Consider the following 24,308-nt stretch of genomic DNA (forward strand, 5'->3'; position numbering starts at 1 on the left):
TCGGTGGTTCGTCACGCAATAAACGCTGGACTACAGGTGCTGCTTCGATCAAAGATATTAGACAGAAGGATCTGCTGGAGTACCTGCTTGACAAACGTTGCTGACCTGGCTGGTGGAGAAGTCTGGCTGAGAAGGGCCGTATATACCAACGAATCCCTGCGTATGGCCCAGGCAAAATCCTAATTCACTTCAGGATTGAAAATGTTTGAGCAGCCAGATGATCGTTCCCATCATCTCCTCGCTCCTGTACTGGATAGGCAGTTGTCGCTAGAATGTTATGCGTTGACGAGAACCTCTTTTTTGCGGATTGCGGGATTGGTCGAGGTCGAGCACGCAATCCCCGACGCCGCTGGTGGTGACGTCGGATCCGGAGTCATGTAATTCGACTAGACCGACTTTAACCTCGCATATGCATAACGTACGCAACTTAGCATAGCTATTGACCTTGGTACATAACCTTGAACCCCAACAAAAATCTAGACGACATGCGTTCCTACATCTTTGACGATATCCCGTACGTCCTTGCCTGAGAACCTCTTCTTTCGCCCGACAGACTTTCAAACCACCTATTTTGACTGAACAGCGGCGACCAGCGTCTGCCTCACGACTCTGGCAATCCCATCACGGCCGACCAGTTGAAAGAGATCGGAGTGCTGTATTGGAATATCCCTCACGATGATCAGTGGGAGCAGAATATCGGTAAGTCCAGGTCGGGTCTATGTCATGCATAGCAAGGATCCTTGACGCCCGTAGAATCAGAGGAATCAGCTAACACCGAATTATACGTTATCGCCGACTTGCATAGATGCCCTGGCTAAAGAGAGGGACTACAAGAACGTAAGCCTAGCGGATTTGATCACCCGGATCCCAAATCCCGCTGAACAGCTTCTTTCGGCTCGTAATTTCTGGGACCGATACCCTGCCTTTCTTCTTCCCTGGTCTTTCCGTTCCCCTCACCTCTTTCCTAACACTCATCTTCGCCTAACCATACCCCGAACAGCGAGACCAGATCCTCGTCACCCGAGAAGGACTAGGAGAAGCCTACGAGACCAAGCTCAAGAGCTTCTTCGAGGAACACCTGCACGAGGATGAGGAAATTAGGTATATCTTGGAAGGCAGCGGGTTCTTTGACGTTCGAGGTGAGTACAGACGTCGGATTGACTACACTAGACGCTCTGAAGTAGTAGCAAGAGCTGTTATGGAATCGAGCTGATATGATCCGAGGGAACGATTGTGTAGATCACTCGGATGCCAAGTGGATCAGGATTCACGTAGAACAGGGCGACCTGCTCGTCGTACCGGCTGGGTGAGTTTCAAACACTTGTTTCTAGCTTTTGATGCTTCTTTATCTGATCTGAACCGAACAAGAACGAGAGCTGATCCGTATCTTTGCTGTCCGATCGACCATGGTTGTTCTCTGGGCGAGCAGGATCTACCACCGATTCACCCTGGATGAGAAGGACAAGGTCCAGGCTCTTCGTTTGTTCAAGGTTAGTCCTTGCTTCCGTCCTTCCCCTTGCTGTCATTGTCACACCAACTCACTCAATCTGTATCTTTGGTGTTGTCTGGTAGGATGAACCTAAATGGGTACCTTACTCTCGTTCGGAAGAAGTTGATAAAAACCCTTATCGTCAAGATTACCTCTCTTCGCTCAAGACCACCAAGGCCTAATTGAAGAGGCGAATTTGGATTCGATGGCTAAGGTGGGAGCAGCGTCAGAGAATGGGGGGACAAGATAAGGCTGTATCCATAGGATGATCGTTTGGACAAGAAGATTGAATAATACATTGAAACGATATGGCGGTCAACTACTAGACTATTATCACAATTCACCAGAAGACAGTTGGATTTTGACCGTCTGAGCTATATGCGGTAAACAGACGCAAGCTGAGCGGTGGGCCGCGCCTATACTACTGCGTACTGATAGTGGTAGGAGATGTACCGTCGTCATCGTTGTCACTATCATTATCGAACTGTAAAGGGACAGGCTTGTAAGAGATTCCTTCGTTGGCGTCCGAGTGATCCCTAGTGTAGTAGAGTGCCAGGGTCTCGCATTCCCATGCGGTGCGGATGAGCTCTGCTAGTTCGTCACGTCTGTGCACGAGCAATGACTCGATGTCTGGCCGCTCAACACCGTCTGGGGTCCATCCGTCGCCTTGATGAACGCGGATTTTGACCAGTACTTTGATGTTCCTGTCGTTTTTCGGGTTGATCACCCAGACATCCTTGATATTGTGCGGGCTCGAAGTATAACCCCCGCCTCTACCAACATCCTCATACACTATGACGGTTAATTGCCCGTCGCTGTTTTGACCGACTGACTGAACCTCATGCTTGGGTTCCATGGTGCGTTCAAGTTTCTTCTCTGGTGGGAAGTGATAAGTGAAGATAAGGTTGAGTAAAAATTCATGTATGCTGGTGATGAAGTAGTACTTACCCAATCACAGACTCGTAAGTCACGAGTACACATGTTCTGCCGGTGGCAAGACTTAGTATGTTACAAGTGAAGAGGGTCCTTCATCACGGACGATATGTACCAAGGACTCCAGGTCCGTTGAAACTCCTGTGTCCGGAGACTCGTACAGCTTACTTTCCTACCTTTGTGCAGCATCAGGAGCGCAGAGAAGATGCGTTTCATCGGTCGCCATCGGTGGCCCAATATTGGTCCGCACGTCATCATGATTTTGCCGTTTGTGCATGTCACAGCGATACGTAAATGCTCTTCAGTGTATATCACACAACTCAACAGAATTCAATATCAACGACGTCTTATTGTATGCGATCCGAAACAGTGCGAGGATCATGCCTCGTATCATATCACCAGTAATACACTGATCCGTTGGACATAGAGCTACTTATCGATTTTCGGTCATATGCCGTAGCGCAAATCGCAAGCTGGGTAAGAGGGCGTCCGTCCACCAGGTATTGCCTTCAGGCCATCCGGGCGTCAAGGGCAGGCATTCCGCCTCGGCGTGCCTCATTCCGTCGCACTCCACGTAAAGAGCATCGATGCCCTGCTCCTTGACCCGTTCATAGACATGCCGAGATTGCTCCGTGGGAATGAGCCCATCCGCGCTCGCCGCTACAACGCAAGTAGGAGGGAAGTTCTTGGAGATCAGGTTGATAGGTTCTGCCGCGTAGGGGTACGGTCGATCCGAACCCGCTAGGAATGAGCAAAGGCTTTTGTTCTAAACGATAGAGTCGCGCTTAGCATATGCGGATGACGTTGATCGCAAAGACTCACCTTGAAAAGCCAAATACATCTGGCATTCTCGCGATCCATTTCCGTCTCTTCCCCTTCGGCCCCACTTGCAATCTCGACAATGCTATCGCGATTACGAGGTCGAGTCAGAACAGGTATGAACCGGCTCGCTTCAAAACTCACCGAGGCCAGTACTCCTCCGGCATCTCGTAGTAGGTGGAACATCCTTGTTGCTTGAGCCGCTCGATGCTTCGGGCCAAGAGCGGTGAAGCCTTTGCAGCGTCTTCGAAAGCGCTTTTCGGCTCACAAAGCACGTCGAAGGTGACAAGAGGATAGGTCGGAACGATCGCCTTGAGTGCAGGAAGCTTTGCCGCTGGATCGCAGCGACTGTTATATAGCTCGATCTCATTGGCCTAGAATCAATTAGCGGTCAATATCCAGCATGACATCGCATCCAGCGAAGCGTTTGTGACATAACAACTTACGAGGTAGATCGTATTGCTTGCACCGGCGGACCAGCCAAAAGCGGCAGAGCGCGAGCCATCAACCACGACCTTGCTCCCTGCCGCTTCGAGATCGCGGTTGAGACCATCCTGGACGTATCTATATGAGTCGAGCAGATCCGCGAAGATCTCGTTGAGGGTGACGCTAAGGATGGAACGGATACTCAGAATCTAGCTGTATTCGCGTCGAAGATTCGGTTGAACTCACTGCGGTGTCAATCGGTGGTCAAAGGAGACGACAGGGATCCCCTGGTTGATGAGGTATCGCACTTGATAGTAGGGAATTTGCAAGCTCGATCCGGAGCACCATCCACCTCCGTGATAGAAGCTGGTATTTATAGCGACCCCATCGTAAGCTAGCCAGTCTCTAGTGAACTCTGTCAATATAGCTTACATGGCGACCGGCGTTCCACGATCAAACCCGCCATCGACTTTTGGCAACCATACACTAGCATGACAACCACCATCCTGAGTCTTCTCAAGCGGTTTGAAGAGGAACCGGTGATCCGGTTTGATGGCGGACGTATCCGGCATGGGCACGTCGCTTTCTCCTTCCGAAAGACCATCATAGACCGCCCTTTCAAAACGTTGATAAAGCCGGTAGAATTCGTTCGGTTCTGGACAGAGGACATTGGTCATGCAAATTCCCTGCACAGTCACATGGCACACCATCAGGATCGTTCTATTCCTCATCGCACATAGGAGCTCGACTTACTGCTAACCCCGTCTTGGGATCTATCCAGTACATCGTCCTCGCAGCCCCATCCCAACATCCGCTACCCGCCTTCCTTCCGTTGGCCGAGTCGACGAGATTGACGGCCAACCCGACAGACTGCACGATCTTCCTATCTTTCCCCGAAGCACCCTCTCGATTGAATAACGCGGGATCGTGTAACTCGTGGCTCTTTAGGGTGGTTAAGAAATGTTCATCGTCCGTCTCCGGACGGAAAGCGTCCTTGAACAGTTCTTCGAAAGAGCCCGGAGATAAAAGGGCCTTGGGATCCGTACCCGACTGGCTGGCAAGGATTCCTCGAAGGAAAGCCAGGAAATTCTTGGCGGTGGAGAACAACCCTGCTCCGCCGCTCATGACTCCAACCTTGTCCGGATCGCTTGTCCTGCTCAAAGAACCCAACCCGGAAAAGTTGTCCGAACAGGCCTTAATCGGAGCTTCTCTGGACTCTTGTGTCGTCATCCTCATCAACCTGCGTTTGACTTCCTCGGTCGGGTAAAAGGTCGTATCCGTCATCCCAGCCTTTTCGAAGATGGCTTCCCTAAAATGGTCTTCTAGTGACTTGCCAGTCACTCGGCTGATCAGGATTCCCGCCCAGTCCAAGCCGACGCCGTATACCCAAGCGCTACCTGGGTTGAAGAGAAGCGGGTAGAGGTAGGATTTTTCGGTAGTATGAGGGCCTAGGTACCGGGTGTTGAGATTCTCGGATTGAGCCCATTTGAGCAGGTTCTGATTCCGGTTCACGTTTCCTAGACCTATAATCACATAGAGCCGGTGACAATGCAGGTGAGTCAGAGGTCCTTTGGGCATAGGGCATATATCACTGCACTCCATAAGCGAGGGAACAACTGACCGGAGGTATGGCTCAACAACATCCTCAACGTGATCTTGGTAGTAGGATCCTGCCATATCGGTTCATCCTGCTCATCATACCCTTTCAAAATACGAAGAGATGCGAGTTCAGGAAGACGTTGCGAGATCAAGGTGGGATCGTCCAGAGAAGCTAGACCGCGGTCGACGAGTTGTAAAGCGGCGACCTGTTCGATGTATGCAAGATTGTGGTTTTCAATCAATGACTCAACATAGGATAAGATCGGGACTCATGTGTGCAAGCTGGGAAGACTTACCGTAGTGACCAGTTTCGTAGCCGAAAACTGCTGTAGCACTGAGATGCGTTACGTCAATCCTGTTTCATCGTGTCAAAGACCTGACCCGACCGTACTCACCGGTGTTCTCGTCCACAGCAGCTCCATCAGGGTTCTCAAAATCGACCGACCCATGACAGTTCCAATAGAAAGTCTCTTTAGAGTTGGTCAACCCGAAGAAAGTTGCCGGAACACGACGAGATTTGACGGATTCTTCGAGGAGCTTGTCGAGCTTCCGAACGCCGACTTGGGTGATCAATGGGCGAGTAGCCATGTCGCCGAGGAAACCGAGGTGAATCGCTGAATGAAGAGTCTTCTCCTGCTAACTGAGAACTTCATCCTGGCCTCCCGGAGTGAGGATATACGTAGTGGAAGAAGAAGAGGTCCTTTGGCTGATTGATCTCCTGTTGACGACCCCGTTTGACACTCCGTCCTTGTCGGTGAAACCTTTCCATGCCTGGGGTCGTCATTGTAGCTGAAACGACGATCGCCAACATGACCAGCGCAGAATCTTCATATTTGATGAAGGGCTACGATGTCCAGTAGCTGGGGATCTGGTGAAGAGGTCGCTGACCTAGTATAGTATAGTGAACATGTGGTGCCTGCTGACCCGGACCGATGAAGAAACTCAGGCAGAAGCCATCTTTCGGATCAGACAGATCGGAAAAGGACTCTCGGTTGATGGGTGCGGTGCAGGGGAGGAATCCCCTCTTGACTTCCCGCCGTTTGGCCGGACCGATCGCTAGCGGACATAAAGAAGAGCTTCAAATGCCCTACCGATATTAGGATGAGTCTCCCTTTCACTGGCAAGGGTCGAAGGAGCCGGCACAAGTGAGTCTGTCCTGGTTCTCAAGAAGCGTTCAACCCTAGATGCCTTTCAATGTGTGTTTGTAGGAAGGACCCCCCCCCCCCCACTGGTTACTCGCTCCTCTTGTACAGCCAGTTCCCCTGGTTCAGCCAGTTCCCCCATCCCCCACAAGGGTTAGCCGCAGTGCTCAAAAGCTGGCACAAGAGTTGCCCGCGACGCCCTCAGCTGCCTGCGGGCTGGAAAGTTACCCTGAGCACTCCAGCACAAACGACCAATGTTCTTCAAGCAGCCAATGCTTGGGCGGTCAACTCGGCTGGAGATCGAATAACCAACGTCGACCAGCTCTATGCGTCTGAGATCGGTCAAGAGGTGGAACTCAGTGCTGAGGCTTTTCAGCACAAGGTCGAGCTTGTCCTCACGGCGGCAGCTCATAACGTTAGTGGCGAGGGAGAGAATCGCGTGTGAGTGGTTCTGAGATCGTGCAACCCGTTTTCCTTTCAACCATCGTTCTGCTTAGATCCAATCACTGACACTACATGGGTCTTTTCTTTACAACAACATATGCAGCTATACCATTTGTTTAGAACCGACTTGCATACGTTTCACTGGCGTACCTCCTTGTGAACGGAGCTCCCTTACCTTGCCCTTCTTCGAAAACCCACCTGACAATCTCAGCGACTTGGGCGGCGGTGGCTTTGACAACGATGATGGTAAGTGACAATACGCAATCCATCGCGTTTATCATTAAAGCTATGTGTCTGATCACAACAATTGGCTCGTTCTTTCGCAACCTAGCTCCTCCTCCCCTCCCAAATCCCCCATTCCCCTTCCCTCAAAACCCCAATTATCCTCCCCAACCCGTCACGCCCACGTTAGCGACAGCCTCTTCGTCTTCGACTCTACCTACAACTCCTATCCGTACAACGTTACAAGACGGGTCACCCATCTCACCCGCTCGACGACTTGTACGAGAACTAATAAATTGGAGAGAGGACCGGGCGGAACCACTGTAAATTGGGTTAACCGTTAATACACTTGTACAAGTTGAGATACCTTAGATGGATTCACATCGGTTATGATTACATTTCGGAACCCCTACAAGACCGGGATACAAAGGGTTGCCTTGAACGCTCGGTCAACGCCGAACAGCCTTTTGAGCTGATCGTACAGCAGGCTACGACAGGGGCAGCCACAACCAAGGGGTCTCCTAAGCAGGAGATCAAACAGGAGGTCAAACAGGAGGTCAAAAGGTCACCTCGGAAACGGTCTTACCTGTCTCGAGCAGCCCAGGCCTGGGAGGCTGCCAGATTTACGTCTCCCTCGCCATCGAAGAAGCGTAAACGGGACGATCAAAGCGGAGCGTAAAAGTTGAGGGAACGGAAGGATGGTTCTGGAAGGCAGTTTCAGCGCAAGTATGCTGTATGAGGCTATTGAACTCATGTAAATACCGTCCACCTCGCAGGATAATGTCAGATTGGTCTGTTCAGCAACAACAGCAGTGGGCACAGGACTTGCGGGCGGCCATACACATTCTCAGCCAGATTAAGGAAAACTTGTTCGCGATGTGGCGGGCAGGGATTGCCCCAGGACCTTCGACACATGGATTTGCAGATCGACTGGATGAGGTCACCTATCAGTTGCGACAATACGAGAAGGTTTTGATACGAAATTTGGCCTTGTGAACGTTGGTAAACTGGTGAGTTGATGTCTCGCACACGAGCAACGAGAGCGTTGCTCACCCGCTCATCAGTTTCTGCGCTGATAATGTAGCAGGAATCACAGACATTGGAGAGCTACCCGACTTGAGGGTTGGGCTTAGCATTACTATGCATTCAACTTGTACCGATCCCCAACGAGCAGTACTGTACTCGTTGAGACGGTTGGACAGGGATTCATGAGCATTCCGCTGGTGTAGCCAGCCTTCTTCTATCGGGCTGGTTCGTTTTCGATACGATGTGGATCAGGTTACACCACCGTACTCACACACTCACGTACTCGGGCCTTGCTCCGCCCACGTTCCTCAATTGTACCGTTAAAGTTCAAGGTGCGAATATAGACCCTCGAGCTGTACGTTGTAGCTATATCCAGGTCGAACATGGCTGTGCTGCGACACGGGATCGAATCCGAAGATAGGGGCCGAGCGATGTCAACAACATCGGGATCGTAACAACGTATAACGACTTCGTGCTCGCTCGTAAGCTCGTAAACCTGGCTGTGCCAGGTCAGGTCGTCCGTATCAGTGGTGTCCGAAGCAGTATCCTCTAGGTCGAATGTCGTTGCCTTGCTGGTCTGGGTATGGACAAGTCCCGATGATGTATCCTCGGTTTCTCGGTGTCTCTTGCTTCTTCTGGCCGATGGGACCGGCAGTGTTTTCATCGAGCCGTACATCTGCAGCTATACTTCTCCTTGAATGATATAGATACCACCTTCCATCGCTACACCACCGTATACGGCTCATAATCCATAATAACCGACCATCGATCCATCATCTGTTGCCCAGGATGTACTCTTCCCTCCTACTCGCCACCGCGACATGCATCTCCTTACGATTGACGACTGCGCAAAACACTTCCAGCTATTCCCCTTCGACCCTCGCCACCTCCTTAGAATTCAGCCAACCTGCCTCTTCCCTCCCCTTTCCCGACACCTCCGCCGTCAGCACGTATGCGAACACTTCGAACAACGCCACGGCAAAATACATAAGACGGGAGTGGGACTTGTATAACGAGAGGATTCAGTGGGGACAGCCGGACTTGCAGTTCGTGCAAGATCCCGATACATCTGCTTCGGATGAAGATCTCGTCTTGAGGGTGGATTATCCCGAGGGGAGTTATAGTCATGCGACAGGAGGAACCCAGTTCTACGTGAGTCGAGTTCCCGTTGCCCGATTCCTATTGTCTATCTGTATAACTACGGGTCCTCTCGTTCGGAACCCTGCAATGACCATCTGACTCCCCATACCCTCTACCGCTCTCACAGTCCCAACCCCTCAACAGCTCTTCAACGCCCACCGCCCCCTCCGCCCTCCTAACCTACTCTCTTTACATCCCCTCCGACTTCAACTTTGTCAAAGCCGGTAAACTCCCCGGCTTACGAGGAGGTCCTTCTGTGAACGACTGTTCGGGAGGTGATCAGACGGATGGGAAGAAGTGTTTCTCTGCTAGGTTGATGTGGCGGGACGGAGGTGTTGGGGAGGGTGAGTTCTCGTTTCCTTCTTCTTCATGACCATCCCTTTACTAGTTCTGACTCCTTTTCATGCATTTTCTCTTACTTCGTTCCCATGTCCTCGACCCCGTAGTCTACGCCTACATCCCGATAACCGACTCCCTTTGCTCTCAGACCGGTGTCATCTGTAACTCGGACTACGGAACCTCACTCGGTCGAGGTTCGTTCACTTTCCAACGAGGAGCTTGGAACGATATCGCCTTGCACGTCCGGTTGAACAACCCGGTGGACAAGGCCAATGGTGTTGTCGAGTGAGTGACAACCAGCGAGTTGACCGAGGGTTAGCTTTTTTTCCCACAAACAACATTCACTCACACTCGCCTGTTGTCTTGCTCCTCCCTCTATATAGAGTATACTACAACGGCGTCAGAGCGACAACCTTCTCCAACCTCGTCCTCCGTACCTCCGACTCAATCTCCTCGGCAGGCGGGATCTACTTTAGCACCTTCTTCGGCGGTGACGACGCTGCGACCTACGCCACGCCCACCGAACAGAGCCTGTACTTCAAGGACATGCAGGTCTTTGGGGCGGCTGAGCCTGCTCAGGGGGACGGGGAGGGGTATAAGTTGAAGAACGCTGCTGTTACGACGGGAAAAATTGGAGGGGATGTCAGGGTTATGGTAGGAGCGGTAGTAGGATTGGTCGCTATGGTCATGATCATTTAGGAAAGATAGTCTGTCTGTTACGATGAACGTTATACATACACACATATAGAGATAGGTTTCGATCGAGCGTTGTAGATCTGCTAAATATCCATGCAAGGAATGCTTTGCCAACGACCACTCCACTGCGAACCGCTTCAACCTCGACTTTGATGCATCGCCGGTTACGCTTACTCGAAACTGGCGCCCCCTTCGTACGAACCCGGACCCTCGTCGTAAGGGTTTTTAGTACCAGGTGGCAGGGCGGCAATATTACGTTGCCTGAACTTCTCCTTCTCCTTTTCGCTCCGGAAATGGAAAAAGAGGAACAAGGCTAAGAGACCTAGTCCGAGGCGTTGATCGACTGTGGTGGGAACGCTGACGTCGTCAGACTCATCGAAGAGAGGGAGAAGCAACGGGATTGGGCTCACTAAAGCAGAGAAGTAGAGCCAGGATACATTGCATGATTACCATGACCTTTTCGTAGCGTCTACCCGACCGATCGCAACATCAGTCAAAAGGCGCCGATCTCGAACGCAGCTACTCTGCCACTCACTCCATTTCCTGTTCCATAGGAGCACGCGCTCTAATTTCTTCGGCAGACAAGGTTCCCGGCGGCTGGACGTGCTTGGATGCTTCCTTTTCTTTTCGCTCTTCCCGAGACGACTTGGCAGGTGGGCCTTGGGGTACCATCATGTCCTTGACTGGGATGGCAAGACGAAAGAAGATCAGTAAATGGTCGAGAGAATCTACGACGGTTCGACTTACTGTCCAGGTTGTCCACGTTGTTCCACCACAATGTTCCGTCCGGCGAATCTACGTAGATATTTGGGTCAGAAAAGCGTGTTCTTTCGCCCTGCGACTCGCTTGACCCACCGTCGGCTGCTTTGAAACCCCGCGGAAACGGTACCAGTGCAGGTCGTCCGGGTCCTGACATAAAATTGGTTTCAGCTTGAAGTCGCGCTCGTGATGCAGACCTCGCACTGACCATTCATCGTCAAGAAATACTGTGTCTTCTTCGTAGCAGCCCTCACATCTTTTGAGGTCTTGCTCGACTTGTCCTTCAAACGATCTTGCTCCTTAAGCAGGTCCGCCTTGGTGGTGATTTGCGTCCCGTTCGCTTTCGGCGTCTCCCTCTCTTTGGCTGCCTTTTCCTTCTCTCGAGCCAAAGACGAGGCAGACTTGCTTTCTGTCGGTTTCTCGGGTTGTTCGCGCGCACGCTTTTCCGCCTCTTTTTGCCACTCCAGTAAGCGGTACCCTCCGTAGGCGATGATTAGGAGCATGGTGACTCCCGGTGTGAGAAGCGAAGGAACCCCCGTTGCCGCTGGATCGCTGACCATCCCGATGATGATCAACACCATGAGAGCTTGTTCTAGGGGCCCAAATTTGAGGGCCCCGGGCATTTCCGGAGGAGGAGGCGCATTAGCCTCGGCTCTCTTCTCCTTGACTGGAGCGCAATGTTATGAGCTGTGGTCGTTATCTAACTCCGTTCGACCTGTACTCACCTTCCTTGCAGAAGGACAGGAGCTGTCTGGAGGTGATCGGCATTGCGGTGTCTGGTTGAGATTTGGCTTGCTACAAGAGGTGATGAGCCACTGCAATTCGCCTATCGCCGGTATCGAGGTGACCAACGGTATGCAAGCCGGACCTGGGAGATCATATACCTTTCCGGCACAGAACATCACAAAGGGACTTCGCGTCCTTATGTCCAGGGGGAAATGTTAAGGGGACCGCGGGGTAAGACCGAACCATCGGGCTAAAGGGGGTAGTCAACGTGATGCATAATCGTAATGTGCCTGATACAAACTCGGGAAAGTACAGACCGTGATTCAAGGTCGTAATCGCGATTATCCATAATTCACCACCCATCTTGCCATTTCTCCACCTCTTCCGCCTGGCCCGGAACATCACCCTGCTTGCTCCCTTTGTCGCTCTCGAACCTCCGCCTCAAGACCTCCAACCGGCTCCTCCACTCGTCCCTCCCAACATATGCTCCACACATCCTCCTCTCCCCGCTGAACCCACTTCGACCGTGCATAACCCTCCAATTGTCGATGACGACCATCATCCCCGGTTTCAACTGCACCCAATACTCGCTATCGGACGAACGGACGGCTTCTTCCCACTTGCGTGCGGCGTCGTACCAAGCTTCGATCTGTTCGGTTTGGAATCCCGTGTTCTGACCACCTAGAATTCCTCGATCTTCGTTGTTCCACCGGACTTGTACGAGCTCGCCTGAGATCTTGTCGTGCTGGAAGACAGGAACCGCATGGGGTTTAAGAAGGTGTCCCTTGCTTCCCGAAGCGTGTGTCGGTACGGGTGTACTACTGAGTGTGGTATAGGCGGAAGGATGGAGTTGAGCGAGGATAGAGGCAGTGTAGAACGAATCGACCAGGAGAGATGCTCCTCCATGCCCAGGTGGAGGATGTGACAACATGTGGAAGATCTGTAGTCCCGACGGGTCGGTCTGCAAGTTTCGTATAATTTGCTCAGCACAGCCTCTTCAAAACCTGAACTCGCCACTGGGACCCGACTCACGAAATAAGTATTATCCGTGTGCGCAGGCAAACCCTCGTTTGTGTAAGCCATATCGCCCATCTTGAGGTCAGCCGTGAAGTCCCAGAATCCACCGTAATGCGTCTCTCTGATGGGTCCGATCTTCCTGATGACCTTTTCCGTCTCTTCAGGTGTGGCAGGGACAGAGGTAATGAAACAGAACCCAAAATCGTGCTATAAAGAGGTTAAAGCAAGTGAAACGGTGAGTACAAGATCAGCTTGAGATCGACTTCTTCGACGCAACGTAAGACGCAGAGGACCGCGCAAGACGCAGCGGTAAGAGAAGCAGTCATCGACCTGTACTTACGACCTTCTCTAACAACCTCTTCATCCCTCTCTCCCTCCCCTCTTCCTCCTTATCCTTATCCTTATCCTGCGTCGAACTCTTCTCATCCCCCATCAAACTCGCATAAGTCACCGTAGGCGGCGACTTGGCGATCGACGCATTCCACAATATCCGCTCAGAATCCTTGATCGTCCCCGTCATCTCCACATGAACATGGTTATAACCATGAGTATGAGCGTGAGAGTGTGAGTCGGTTTCATCGTATGTAGCCGAGTTGTTGCTCCGTTTAAGGGAAGTGAACCCTTCCAACGAAGTGAGGATGGGGTGGTAAGAGGTCTTGTGAAGGACGGACCAGGGGAAGAACGATATATGAGGTTCAGGGTTGGGGGTGGACCATGTGATGGAGAGGCCAGCTGGGGAAGGTTCGACCGAGGTGGGTTGGATATCTTCCGGCACCTTTCATCCGGAAAAGGTTTAGGCCGATTGCACGAATCAGTAACTGAATGTCCTCTTGAGCTTTCCAGGACAAGTGCCAAGTCGAGACTCACCTCGAGAAGACCTTTCCGACGTTGTTTGGTGATCGGATGGAAACAACTATCGCACCGACAATGATCGAACAACCAGGTATTGTGGAACCGGGAGACTTCTCCATCGTTCCACTCGATGACGATCTTGCGAGCTTGTTCGTCATGGGATGCCCGAGGAAACGTCTGAATCTGGGTTGAAGACGAGGGACTGGTGGCTACCGGAGCTGAAGAGGTGGACTGAGTGGCAGGAGCGGTGGGAGGGCTCCCGTTGGGGTTGGATGCGATGAGGGTGGCTAGTGAAGATGAAGCAGCTTTGTCCTGTTGCCTCCAGCTGCTCGAACTAGACAGCAACCTGATTTCACGAGCACGATCAGCAATCAGCATGTAACGGATACAGGGATACCGAGCATGAGCATTCAACCCTGACATACCGATGGCCAGATGTCCAGGAAGCAGGACGTCGACATGCCTCTTGCTTCGCGACAATCTTGCCGACTCTTGAACGAGCGAGTCTGGCCGTTCTCTGAGCGCAACAAGCCAAGCCGAGTGATGACATGGTGAGGAATGAATTATATCAGGCTTGGGACTGTATGTCAGGACATCTAGTCTGCAAAGTACAGATCTAGAGATGCGAGTTGATGTTCACATATGCTCATCACGCTGACCTACCTTGCGACGTCATCGCCGGCCGAGAGCGAACGCGAACATGCATGTGCCAGTCCTGATCATCTGGGCAATATCACAACTCCTGGCGACAACCATCTATACTTGCATTCCACATGATTCTCGAGGGGTCTACAAGGCCCTACGTGCTCTTCGACGAAACCGATCGCTCGAGTTGCAACAAAAAGTCAAGGTCTGCGAATAGCCAAGATCGCTTTGGCGGTACTTGGTTACTTCATCACAAGCCCTTTATCCAATGGAGGATCAATTGATTTGAACCAAAAATTGCAGAGCACTGTGACGTGGGAGCAATCTCTCCCCGTTTCTAAAAGAGATCTCAACAAACGTCAACTCTCATTACCGTTGACCATGACAAACCAGATCTGGTTTTGACGTACATGTCATCAGCTCTGTTTGACATTTGGAGGTTGTGCATGGTCATTGAAGCAAAGCCTGCAAAAGAATGGGGGACGGTGAGTGAGGAATGGTCGAGATGGTTGGATTTTAAGGGTCACCACTCCTCCCGTACCGAGATCCCCTCGCTTACTCACAATAACATTACCACTCCACTCTACTCCACCATGCGATCCGAAACCATCTCCAAAGCCAAAAAATACTTCTTGACCCGACTTCGCAAGGACCTTCCTCTCGTCATCATGAGGGGACCCAACCGGTGTACAAATTGCATTAAACATAACACGAACAATACACTGGCCTCAAGAATGCTGCGGAACTGCAACACTCATCTCAAGTTCTCGACTCAAATGGGCAGTTCTCGACTCAAATGGGATTCCCCTGACGAGCTGTTATTGCTGTTGGCACGCTCCCGAAGTATTTTTCCTGCGTAGTCCCCTCTTCTACAACACATATACAGACCGTGATGTTGTCGTTGGCGACAGATTTTCTCCTTTACGACACATATACAGACTGGGACGTCATTGCGGCCAACGAATTTTTGGGTGGGTGTAATTGTCTGGTGCCTTGAGGCCAAGGAGAGAGCCAGCGCCCCAGGACCACTGGTTGGACAACAAAGTTCCGCAGGACATTCCAGATGACGACCCCCTCAAGACCGCACCTTTCCCTGCCCCCATGCTGGGTGCCAGTAGTCGTCATGGCGCTCTGGCCAGCCAATTTATGTCCGATGGAATCCGGCAATACTTGGACACCGAGGACTCGTGATCATTTGTTTGACAGAATTTGGCGTAACTGCATGGTCGTCCTTGACGACAACGGGGGTTCTATCGCAAGTTGCTACTGGGGCAAGAAATTGGGCCGCAGATTCAGGAGGCGAGGGTAAGCAGACGGCTCGAGACAGCTTGACCACTTTGTAGAGCATGAACCCGTATATTTTTGGACATGGGCGGAGGAGATGAACTTGAGCCTCGGCGCTCCATGGAAGAGGCAAGCTGGACCAACACCTGGTTGTCCCCCACCCCGATCGGAGATGCCTTGCCTGAGACATCTTTTCGTAGGCCATTGGTAATTGCACTGAGAAGACAAGGGGCTTACCGTAGCAAAGTCTTTCTTCAAAAATATATCTCGCTGCCGCCTGCACACGGAATAAACATGTGAGCCTTGGTCACGGAAACATCATGAATCATGTTCGGGCACGTTACTTTTTGTTGTGTTGACTTGCTGGTCCCCACTGACGTTGTGGGTATGTTACACGAGTAGGGCTAGTTTGCTAGTTGTTGAACCGTAAATTGTATAGAGTGCCGATGCATTGAAAAGAAGTGTATACGCCCAGAACTTCAGAGAGGGTCAGAGTGAGAAGATTCGAAAGACACTACTTGTCATCATAAGATCATAGGGTCTCTGTATAGCCGTTATAGTTGTGCTGTTACCGGGAGCACCGCATCATTCAACCATCGATATATCGCTGTCATTCAACAAAGAAGGACTATACAGCCATAGCGCCATAAACTTCCTAAAGTCCTACTCGATTCCCAACTCCCAATCGATTCAAGCGATCGCTTTTCGATTCAGAGCTGAACCGCCGGATCGTCCTCAACTCCTCTGTCATCCGGGATGTCGTCCGGCAAGAAGAGCATGAAGGGTAGCACCTTCGCCCCTTCGCAGGGCGAGGTCAACGCACATCAGGAGCTGGACCCCTACCGATCCTTGCCAGGTTCCTTCAAGGTGAGCTCAGCAATCCAAAGCAGCAGGCCAAACGATCCATCTGACCTGGGAGTATCAACGTTCGTTGATAGAAACCTCTACTAGAGTTCTCAGCTGCCAACCCGTTCCCGCCAGACCTCCCTTCCCCTGCCAGCTGTTCTCTCCTGAAGATCAAGCCTCAACACTATAACGGCCGTCTCGCCAACAAGTCCCTCATCCTCCAAGACCCACCTCTTTCCGGCCCCTCTGCCCAGGAAGCCGAGAGGAAACAGCATGCCGTGAACAAGGGCAAGAAGCGAAGAGCTTTGGCTACGAAAGAAGAGGTGGAGAGGTTCGACAAGGATGATGAGAGGGGGGTGAAACGGAAACGAGCGGGGTTGGGTAATCGGAAAGAGAGTCGAAAGGCATGGAACCTGGAAGCTGGGGTGAAAATTTCGTGAGTCTATCTTGATGTACGGGACATCGACGGGGAGGTCTCCAAGTACTGATCAATGTATATGGAAAACCACAGCTACAACCTCCTCCTCCCGCTTCACTACCTCTACCTATCATATCTATCTGAGCTCCTATGTCTCCCTCCTTACCAAGAAGCTCCTCAGCCTCAACACAATGCACCATCAACAAGTAATTCAGGTCTTACACCTCTTCCCTCTTCCCGGCTTCCCAATGGATTAGGGTGTGAGTTGATCAGCGCTCGCATCGTGAAGTCCGATATGACGGGTGCCCTTCTGCGAGGTGAGTCGGCTGGTCGGGTGTATCCGTCGAAAGAGGTACCCACACAAGCTGATACTGATGATTACATTGGCGAATCGCCTGCACGGCACCGGACGCCCTCTCTGTAGTGAAACGCTCAAAAAACAAGGCGTTGCAAGGGTTGGAAGGGTTGGTCGTCCAAGAGACAGCTGGGACTTTCAAGGTTGTCGCTAAGGATGGGGTCGTCCGAGGTGAGTCAAAATTCTCATCAAGCCGATGCACTGGCCGATGAGGAAATGCAAAATTTGCCTGATCCACTGGCTGACATCGAATTTCGATTTTCAATTGTGCGGTTATCGCTTTGTCTCGATTCAGTCTTACCGAAAGGCAACACCCTCTTCCTCCTATCCTTTCCCGCCTATGCCTTCCACACACTCCCTCACGCACCCAACGCGAAGCAGGAAGAAGCTCAACCTCCCCCTCCGCTCGACCCTATCGATCCTTCCGACCCTCTCGCCTTCCTCTCCGAGACCCCATCAAACACGCCCGCCCCGACGTCAAAACACCAAGCTTTCGAGGCCTCCTTGGCCCGAGTACCACGGATCGAGATCGATATCCTCGGCTCAGCATTCGCTTTCCGTAGCGAAGACAGGGCAGGGAGGAAGTTTAAACCGGGGACAGTGCTCGATCAGGGCTGGGCGGCGGATTGGCTTCTGCCCGAGATGTTCGACGAGTAAGGCTGTAGCCACGAAAGCCAGCTGTTCTCCCTTGTGTCGAGTTCTATGCATGGGCTATCTATAAGGGTGTTCTAAATCTGCTATGCTACTGTATAGTACAATTGGTTTTTGGCCTATACCTGACAGGCACGTGAAGCTAAACCCAGTTCCTCATCAAGTTCCGATGGAATACACGATGTAAATAACGCTTTACGAATGGACCCGAATAAAGCGATTGATCAGTAAATACACATGATTGATCACAGTCGGAAAATCAACCTACTAAGCAGTCGTAATGAGCGCCGCCGCGATGACCAGTCCGGAAATGGTCCATGATCGCTTAGCAGCCCGGAGACCGGATTGTCGTTGTTCGGGCGACTCGAGCTGTTCCTGTTCGAGGCGCGTCTTTTCGTTGGCTTTCAGGACTCCACCAAAGTAGCGCTTGTCCAGGATCTGTCCGAGCAAGTTCGTGTTTCAATGTATTCAGCGTTCATTCAGGTCGTTCGGTCGAGCTAGAGTCGGCTGAAAGGCTCACGTTGTAGGTTAAGCCATATAGCACATCTACCGCCTTGAGCGCGATCAAGAGGTAAAAGACGTTGTTATATTGATTCGGACCGGTCGGAGTCTTGTCCTGGACTGTCGAAGACGAAAACGGGAAGTTTTTGATGAACAGCTCGGCGAGATATGGTGTATCTGTCACTCACTGGCTCCGGCAGCAACATCAAGGATAGTGGACCCCGCTGAGTTGAAGGCTTTCCATACTCCAAACGCGGTACCGATACATGCTTGAGAGGGGACAAGAAGAGGGATCGAAGCGATAAAGGGAATCTATGTGTATGCGAGTGTGTGACATCAGTAAATTGTGGAAAGATGAACGTCCTCAATTCAGGCGACTTACAGCATTGCTCGCCAACGCCACCGAACCGAAAATGACTCTGTCAATCGAGTCGATAACAAACGATGTTTCAGAAATATTTCAGATCATCCGCTCGACGCAACACTCACGGAACCATGGGATGTACGCTCGAGTATGCTAGCAGCGCAAAGACAAGAACCCATAACGAAGCTGTGAAAGTGACGACGTGCATCCGCCTGCCGAATCGATCGAATCCGAGCCCTATGATCGGGGTCAAAACGATAGGAATGACCTGAGACAGTGAGGAGGTGTACCCGGCGGTGAGCTTTGTGGTCCCGCGGGTGACTTCTACAACCTAAATGTCAAAGTCCAATCAAAGAATTAGCTGGGGTTGCGTGGTGCACAGCCAAAACGACGCTTACCTCGGCCAAGTTCGAGTTGTAGGCGCCTACAGTTCCGGCTTGCAGCAATTGAGATATCGTGACAAGCCAGAACGCTGCGGGGATAGCAAACAGGCTTGCGACGACCGTCTTCCAGTAGATACTGTTGAACGGGCTCATGACATCCCTCTTCGCGTCTTTGCCGTCCATCCCTTCTCGTCTTGCTCGTTCTTGCAACATGATGGCGACCTTGCGACCGGTCATGACCCTCTGCTCCTCGGGCAACGTGCGCTCGTACACGACATAGGCGATGTTCAGAAGCAAGGTCACGCCAGCGAGGATCGCTCCGACCCAGAATGTCCAGAACCATTTCCCCGTTCCCTCTGCGATCGGGATGGAAGACAGTCGACCGGCGAGGTTGAACACCCGACCCATAGCGATATCGAGCCCGTAGATGAACCCGAGGATACCGGGACCGCCCTTGACAGTCCCTCTGCCCCTATAAGTAACGGCATCGTCTCCATCAGTCTCCTTTTATGTCAGATTGGTGCGCTCTGATCGGGGTAGACTGACCAGTGCGTGTACAACTTGCTCTGACACGTCTCGATCGTCGTCGATCCCAATCCAAAGATGATCTGTCCTCCCAAGATCCTGCCGGTCCGGGAAAGTCTACATGTCAGCCTTGCGATTGTTTGCCGTATCGATAGATCTCGGACGCCCACGTAGAAAAACTCCCCGTCGACCCTCCGATGGCCCTGACGACGCATCCTACCAAGATGCACGTTGAAGCGACCAAGCTCGCTCCGCTCGGTCCGTAATAATCGATGACGATGCCCGTCAAGATGGGCAAGACCCCGTTGATCAAAGCGTCTGCCGAAGCGATCGTCCCGTACCGAGCGTTGTTGACCCCAGGGATTTGTTTACGGATGGTGCTCTTCAGCGGGGAGAGGGATGATTGGGCAAAGTTGCTGCCGACTAAGGTTCCGTGTGCGATACAGTATCGAGAGAATTTGTAGTTGGAGAGCTCAGCTATGAATCGGCGGAAAGCAAGGGAAACGCCAGTACGGCCTGACTTACGGGTGAGGAAGATGATACACGCCAAAGCCGGACCCTTGTACTTCCAAGGCCTGTCCACTCCTCCGGCTGTTACATACGGGTCGAACTCCTCTTCTCCCTCTTCCCCTACGATGCGATTCTTTCCCGCAGTGGGACCTTTTTCGTAAGCCAAGTTCAATCCGACTGCGGTGATCCCATCGGTCTTTTCCAGATCCGGATTGAGAGTGCTTTTGAGGTCTTCGTTCAGCTCGTCATGTTCCGAACCGGAAGAACGAGTGGAGATGTTCCGGACCGAGCTTCGAGCTTGAAGAGACATGGTACCGTTGAAGCTCCTTGAACTATCGCTGTGCTACCGTAGTAATCACGTTCAGAAGATCCAAACAGCCGAAGAACAGCTAGATCCAACTTCCCAAGAAATCTAAGCTTATCATATATACCCCACTACCCCATTAAACCCGATGGGCACGAGGAAGAACAGATGCCCCTCCCTACACCGACACTGACCTTTTCAAAGTCGTCCGCGAAGCAACTACTGTAACCCTATATCTAACGACACCCGATCGGCGCCAGACCTTCTTCACTCGTCTGAGCTGCTAGCTTCAAGCGATATCGGTCCCAATCATTGAACATGGCCGCCAGACCACAATGTTCTACGCCCAAGGCCTAATAAGCTAGCACGATCTACTGCAGTATCCAGCATGGAACGCACAACTTTGTAGCCGAAATTTCTTGATCTGTTCTCATCTGATCCCGCTGCCAAGCCCAAGCCCAGCGCGGCCTTTTTCTTTTATCAGATACTGGACCCTGTACTTGTGTGCAACTGTACTCGTTTACCGCAACAGGGCCGGTCCGACCCGAAGGCGCAAGCTCGTGGTTCTCGAGGAGAGGATGAAGCCGGACCGGCGGTAAGCAGGAGATCGGCTTTTTCGGGGTCGGATCGCAATCAAAGGGATCACTGATAAACTGTTAAACTGGGGGTTTCTTACAAGGAGGCGGACATGCGGCGATGTTTGGCAAATTCAGTTTGGCCTCGTGGGCAATTTAATTGGGATACTCAGGACTTTCGCCGGAATTGCTGTATGGACCTGCATTCCGACATTGATAGTATTTTATTGTTATTGTTACTTGGAAACATCGGGAACAACAAGACGGCGATACGGCTGAAGCAGCTCAAGACGGCCAGGTTCTGTCAAGCCGATCGACGCGTCGGAGCAGTTGGTGAGTCGCAATATTGCTCGTTTGATCTTTCACTTGTTATCGACCATACTCAGTCATGATATCTCTGCATGTATGATCATTTCGGCAACGATCTGGATAGGATGTCAGAGTGGGTCAAAAGGGATGATGCTGCTCGCGGCCGTTCGGCGGTCGGCCCCGTGTGTATGGTTGTCCCAACTTCATCAAAGGCAAAGCGCTTGTATCGACGTCCATCGTAGGCTGAAACACGATCCACCTCGATTGCGACGACGCCTTTTTGATCGCTTAGAAGCTAGAAGCTAGAAGAAGCTAGAAGACGATATTTGATCGCTTGGGAAATGATGATCGCTTGGATGATGTTTCATGTGATCTCAGCAGCTCGGGGGGCCCTGTTTCGGAGGATTTCCCCGCCTCCCCCCCCCTGCCCCACGCTGGTGCTGTTCGGTTGAATTTCGGTGAATTGGTCGGCGAAATGACGAGGACGACGAGGTCGTAGGAGGGAGATCATATAGGCTCGAGGGATGTCTTTGACAAATGGATCAACAACACACAGTCTTACAATCCAGGTTTACCCCATTCAAATAAAACGAACATCGATCTCATAGCTAACATCATGTCGTCATTCGGTAACGTGAGTAGTAACTCTCCTCCGGGCGTATGGTTTCGAAACGGCGAAGACTGACGGAGGATGCGATCAGGTCGTCACCCTCAAAGCCGGTCAGAGCGACCTCTCCGTCCAAGTCATCGAGAAGGGTCTCCACGTATTCTCCATCAGCTTCAACGACAAGAACGGGAAGAAACAGGAGATCATCATCGGACCTGAAGACCCGAAAGATCAGGTCAAGGATCGACGAGTGAGTCCGGGTCACGAAGCGGTATTCTCTCCATTTGACAAAGAAGTGAATAACTGATCTTGCCTACGGTCTACCTTTGAATTTCCCTCTCATAACCATATTCTGCTTTATCATGACCCAGTTCCTCCACTCGATCGTAGGCAGGTACTGCAACCGTCTCCCCGACACCCCCATAACCCTGCCCAACGGCCAATCATTCACCCCTCAGCAAAACGGCGGAGCCGGTACTTCCTTGCACGGCGGTCCATCCTCGGCGGGGTGGGACCAAAAAACTTTCACCAACGTTTCTTCTTCCCCCTCTGAAGCTTTGTTCTCGCCTGCGGAGCGGAAATACCTAGCAGGGCTTGTTGAGCAAGGTCAGGCGGGGGTTTGGGAGTACGTCAGTCCTCATGGAGAGGGTGGGCATCTGGGCAAGGTTCGGACGCAGACGGCTTTCGTCGTCGAAGAAGCCAAAGGAGGAAACAAAGAGCAGGTCGGGGCGGTGGAGATTATCTATAGGGCCGAGTTGGTTGAGGGGGAGATGACGGCTTTGAACATGACGCACGTGAGTTTCTGAATGTTCGACATTTGACTTTTCTATTCTGGTTGGAATGGGGGAAAGCTTTTTGAAGTGGAGTCGTGGACGATTCGCCTGAGGCTTTCAGGCATAGAGTCAAGAGAGGCTGATCCTTTTCCTCCTCTTGTTCGTTACGATCCCATCGGTTGATTAGCACTGGGCTTTCAACTTGGAGTTCAGCGATATGGGTCGAGACGGACCTTGTCCTGTTGGGGATGTCAAGAACCATACTTTGCACTTCAAGGTGAGCCGAAGCATCTGGCCACTTTCTTTTCACCCTTCAGCCCGAAATCGTTTTTCGCTTCGCAGAACTGACAAGACCATGACTTTCCCACCTTCCGCATCACGTCATGCCACGCTCCATCGACACAACACTCTACGACACGCTAGAGCAAAGACATCCTCGACCTAGCCGAAGACACCGCCCTTCCTACGGGCAAGACCGTCCCAGCTCCCAAGTCCCGGGACTTTAGCACCCCCAAGAAGATCGGGCAGGATTTCCCCGAGGGTGGGTTGGACGATTATTGGATCTTTGAGAGGGGTAGTGGGGAGAGGGAGGTTCTTGATGGGGGTGTCGAGGGGAGCGACGTCTTTGCCGATATCGAAAAGTCAGTATTAGGAATTCGCGATTGAGTTTGATCGTGGCATAGGGAAAGTAGGGGGCTGATTTGAGATTGCGTTCGCGCCGGCTGTTGATTGTAGGGACAAGGAAATCGTCGCTGTCCTCTCTTCCGACAAGAACAACATCAGCCTCAACTTTACTACCAACCGTGAGTCTTCCCCTCCTGCTTTCCTTTTCTTAGCCCTTGAGCGTGCGCATGCTAACGCGGATGATGTTCTGGCATAAACTTCGATAGAACCCGGTGTACAGGCTTGGTCCGGGACTGGGGGTTACGACGGGCAGGATTCCAGGCGAAAGATCCACGGTGGCAAGGCCGTCGAGAACCAGGATGATGGGTACAAGGTGCCTCCTGCGTTCGCCATGGAGTTCCACTCGGGTGAGCAACGTTCCGTGTACCTTTCCAAGTAGTGCGCTCTTCGAGGCTAACAGGTTTTGGGGGTACAATTTAGTTTACGACGCCTGGATGCATCCCGAGTTGAAGAAGCTTGGCTGGGACACGGTCCTTAAGAAGGGACAGGTCTACAACAACTGGGTCAGGATGACCATCAAGTCGGAGTAATCCGCAACACAGCGAATGTGAAGTGAAATCGACCAGCCCGAAACGGGACGGAATCGAGCGAGTATTGTTTAGTTTCGTGTACATCGTGTACAGATAAAAATAACAAGCAGAATGTGTCGTCAGAACAAGCTATTGGTACGAATAGTAAATATAAATATCATTCTTTTCACTCTCAGTGTATGATTGTCGCCGCATGAGAGGAGTGACATCCTTTTGAATATCCTGCATCCTTGAGTTTATATATCTGTCTCTTCCCTCAAGTTGGAGAAGAAATGGGAACGAACAAGGGAGTATTGCGTATCGAGCCGCGGGACAAAGATGTAAGCGGAGGACAGTTCCGTCGCAAGGATGGCGCCGGTTAGCAAGGAACATGCCCAGACGCTGGAGAGGTAACCCGTCTGTGATTGATCATCTG

At 51.8% G+C, this 24,308-nt stretch overlaps 8 protein-coding genes across 8 annotated transcripts; 4 read left to right on the forward strand and 4 right to left on the reverse strand.

Moving 5' to 3' along the window:
* Nucleotides 1–485: 485 nt before the first annotated feature.
* On the forward strand, nt 486–2,065 carry HD553DRAFT_362020 (1,2-dihydroxy-3-keto-5-methylthiopentene dioxygenase; the record flags this gene model as incomplete). The annotated part of the gene is made up of 7 exons (XM_046183984.1): nt 486–514; nt 584–699; nt 806–837; nt 1,001–1,139; nt 1,240–1,306; nt 1,430–1,490; nt 1,573–2,065. The coding sequence occupies 7 exons, from the start codon at nt 486–488 to the stop codon at nt 1,669–1,671; spliced, it is 543 nt and encodes a 180-aa protein (XP_046033823.1). The 3' UTR covers nt 1,672–2,065.
* Nucleotides 2,066–4,033: 1,968 nt separating this feature from the next.
* HD553DRAFT_118619 (beta-lactamase/transpeptidase-like protein) lies at nt 4,034–6,026 on the reverse strand. The gene is made up of 5 exons (XM_046176472.1): nt 5,662–6,026; nt 5,563–5,600; nt 5,289–5,472; nt 4,421–5,190; nt 4,034–4,353 (listed from the first exon to the last, which is right to left on the reverse strand). The coding sequence occupies exons 1-5, from the start codon at nt 5,852–5,854 to the stop codon at nt 4,096–4,098; spliced, it is 1,443 nt and encodes a 480-aa protein (XP_046033824.1). The 5' UTR covers nt 5,855–6,026; the 3' UTR covers nt 4,034–4,095.
* Nucleotides 6,027–8,705: 2,679 nt separating this feature from the next.
* On the forward strand, nt 8,706–10,362 carry HD553DRAFT_118657 (uncharacterized protein). Its single transcript, XM_046176473.1, has 4 exons — nt 8,706–9,252; nt 9,368–9,584; nt 9,687–9,864; nt 9,963–10,362. Exons 1-4 carry the CDS (start codon nt 8,890–8,892, stop codon nt 10,276–10,278), a joined length of 1,074 nt encoding a protein of 357 aa, XP_046033825.1. The 5' UTR covers nt 8,706–8,889; the 3' UTR covers nt 10,279–10,362.
* Nucleotides 10,315–11,972, reverse strand: HD553DRAFT_118698 (uncharacterized protein). The gene is made up of 7 exons (XM_046176475.1): nt 11,760–11,972; nt 11,243–11,701; nt 11,131–11,184; nt 11,023–11,070; nt 10,811–10,958; nt 10,686–10,744; nt 10,315–10,618 (listed from the first exon to the last, which is right to left on the reverse strand). Exons 1-7 carry the CDS (start codon nt 11,800–11,802, stop codon nt 10,446–10,448), a joined length of 984 nt encoding a protein of 327 aa, XP_046033826.1. The 5' UTR covers nt 11,803–11,972; the 3' UTR covers nt 10,315–10,445.
* A 1-nt stretch (nt 11,973) lies between these two features.
* On the reverse strand, nt 11,974–14,334 carry HD553DRAFT_118662 (Trimethyllysine dioxygenase). Its single transcript, XM_046176474.1, has 5 exons — nt 14,055–14,334; nt 13,645–13,975; nt 13,118–13,552; nt 12,793–12,984; nt 11,974–12,721 (listed from the first exon to the last, which is right to left on the reverse strand). Exons 1-5 carry the CDS (start codon nt 14,177–14,179, stop codon nt 12,113–12,115), a joined length of 1,692 nt encoding a protein of 563 aa, XP_046033827.1. The 5' UTR covers nt 14,180–14,334; the 3' UTR covers nt 11,974–12,112.
* Nucleotides 14,335–16,086: 1,752 nt separating this feature from the next.
* HD553DRAFT_118710 (uncharacterized protein) lies at nt 16,087–18,084 on the forward strand. Its single transcript, XM_046176476.1, has 5 exons — nt 16,087–16,425; nt 16,497–16,840; nt 16,916–17,139; nt 17,247–17,348; nt 17,473–18,084. Exons 1-5 carry the CDS (start codon nt 16,315–16,317, stop codon nt 17,832–17,834), a joined length of 1,143 nt encoding a protein of 380 aa, XP_046033828.1. The 5' UTR covers nt 16,087–16,314; the 3' UTR covers nt 17,835–18,084.
* Nucleotides 17,943–20,536, reverse strand: HD553DRAFT_118714 (major facilitator superfamily domain-containing protein). Its single transcript, XM_046176477.1, has 10 exons — nt 20,127–20,536; nt 19,772–20,024; nt 19,623–19,700; nt 19,092–19,548; nt 18,819–19,024; nt 18,712–18,748; nt 18,518–18,641; nt 18,349–18,449; nt 18,097–18,266; nt 17,943–18,021 (listed from the first exon to the last, which is right to left on the reverse strand). Exons 1-10 carry the CDS (start codon nt 20,419–20,421, stop codon nt 17,988–17,990), a joined length of 1,755 nt encoding a protein of 584 aa, XP_046033829.1. The 5' UTR covers nt 20,422–20,536; the 3' UTR covers nt 17,943–17,987.
* A 1,227-nt stretch (nt 20,537–21,763) lies between these two features.
* Nucleotides 21,764–24,062, forward strand: HD553DRAFT_317354 (galactose mutarotase-like domain-containing protein). The gene is made up of 8 exons (XM_046180749.1): nt 21,764–21,933; nt 22,001–22,156; nt 22,278–22,700; nt 22,867–22,956; nt 23,103–23,320; nt 23,415–23,482; nt 23,570–23,710; nt 23,784–24,062. Exons 1-8 carry the CDS (start codon nt 21,916–21,918, stop codon nt 23,891–23,893), a joined length of 1,224 nt encoding a protein of 407 aa, XP_046033830.1. The 5' UTR covers nt 21,764–21,915; the 3' UTR covers nt 23,894–24,062.
* The last annotated feature ends 246 nt before the right edge of the window (nt 24,063–24,308 follow it).

This window comes from Filobasidium floriforme (genome assembly GCF_021052385.1).
Source record: "Filobasidium floriforme strain CBS 6241 chromosome Unknown HD553scaffold_22, whole genome shotgun sequence".
Classification (NCBI taxonomy): domain Eukaryota; kingdom Fungi; phylum Basidiomycota; class Tremellomycetes; order Filobasidiales; family Filobasidiaceae; genus Filobasidium; species Filobasidium floriforme.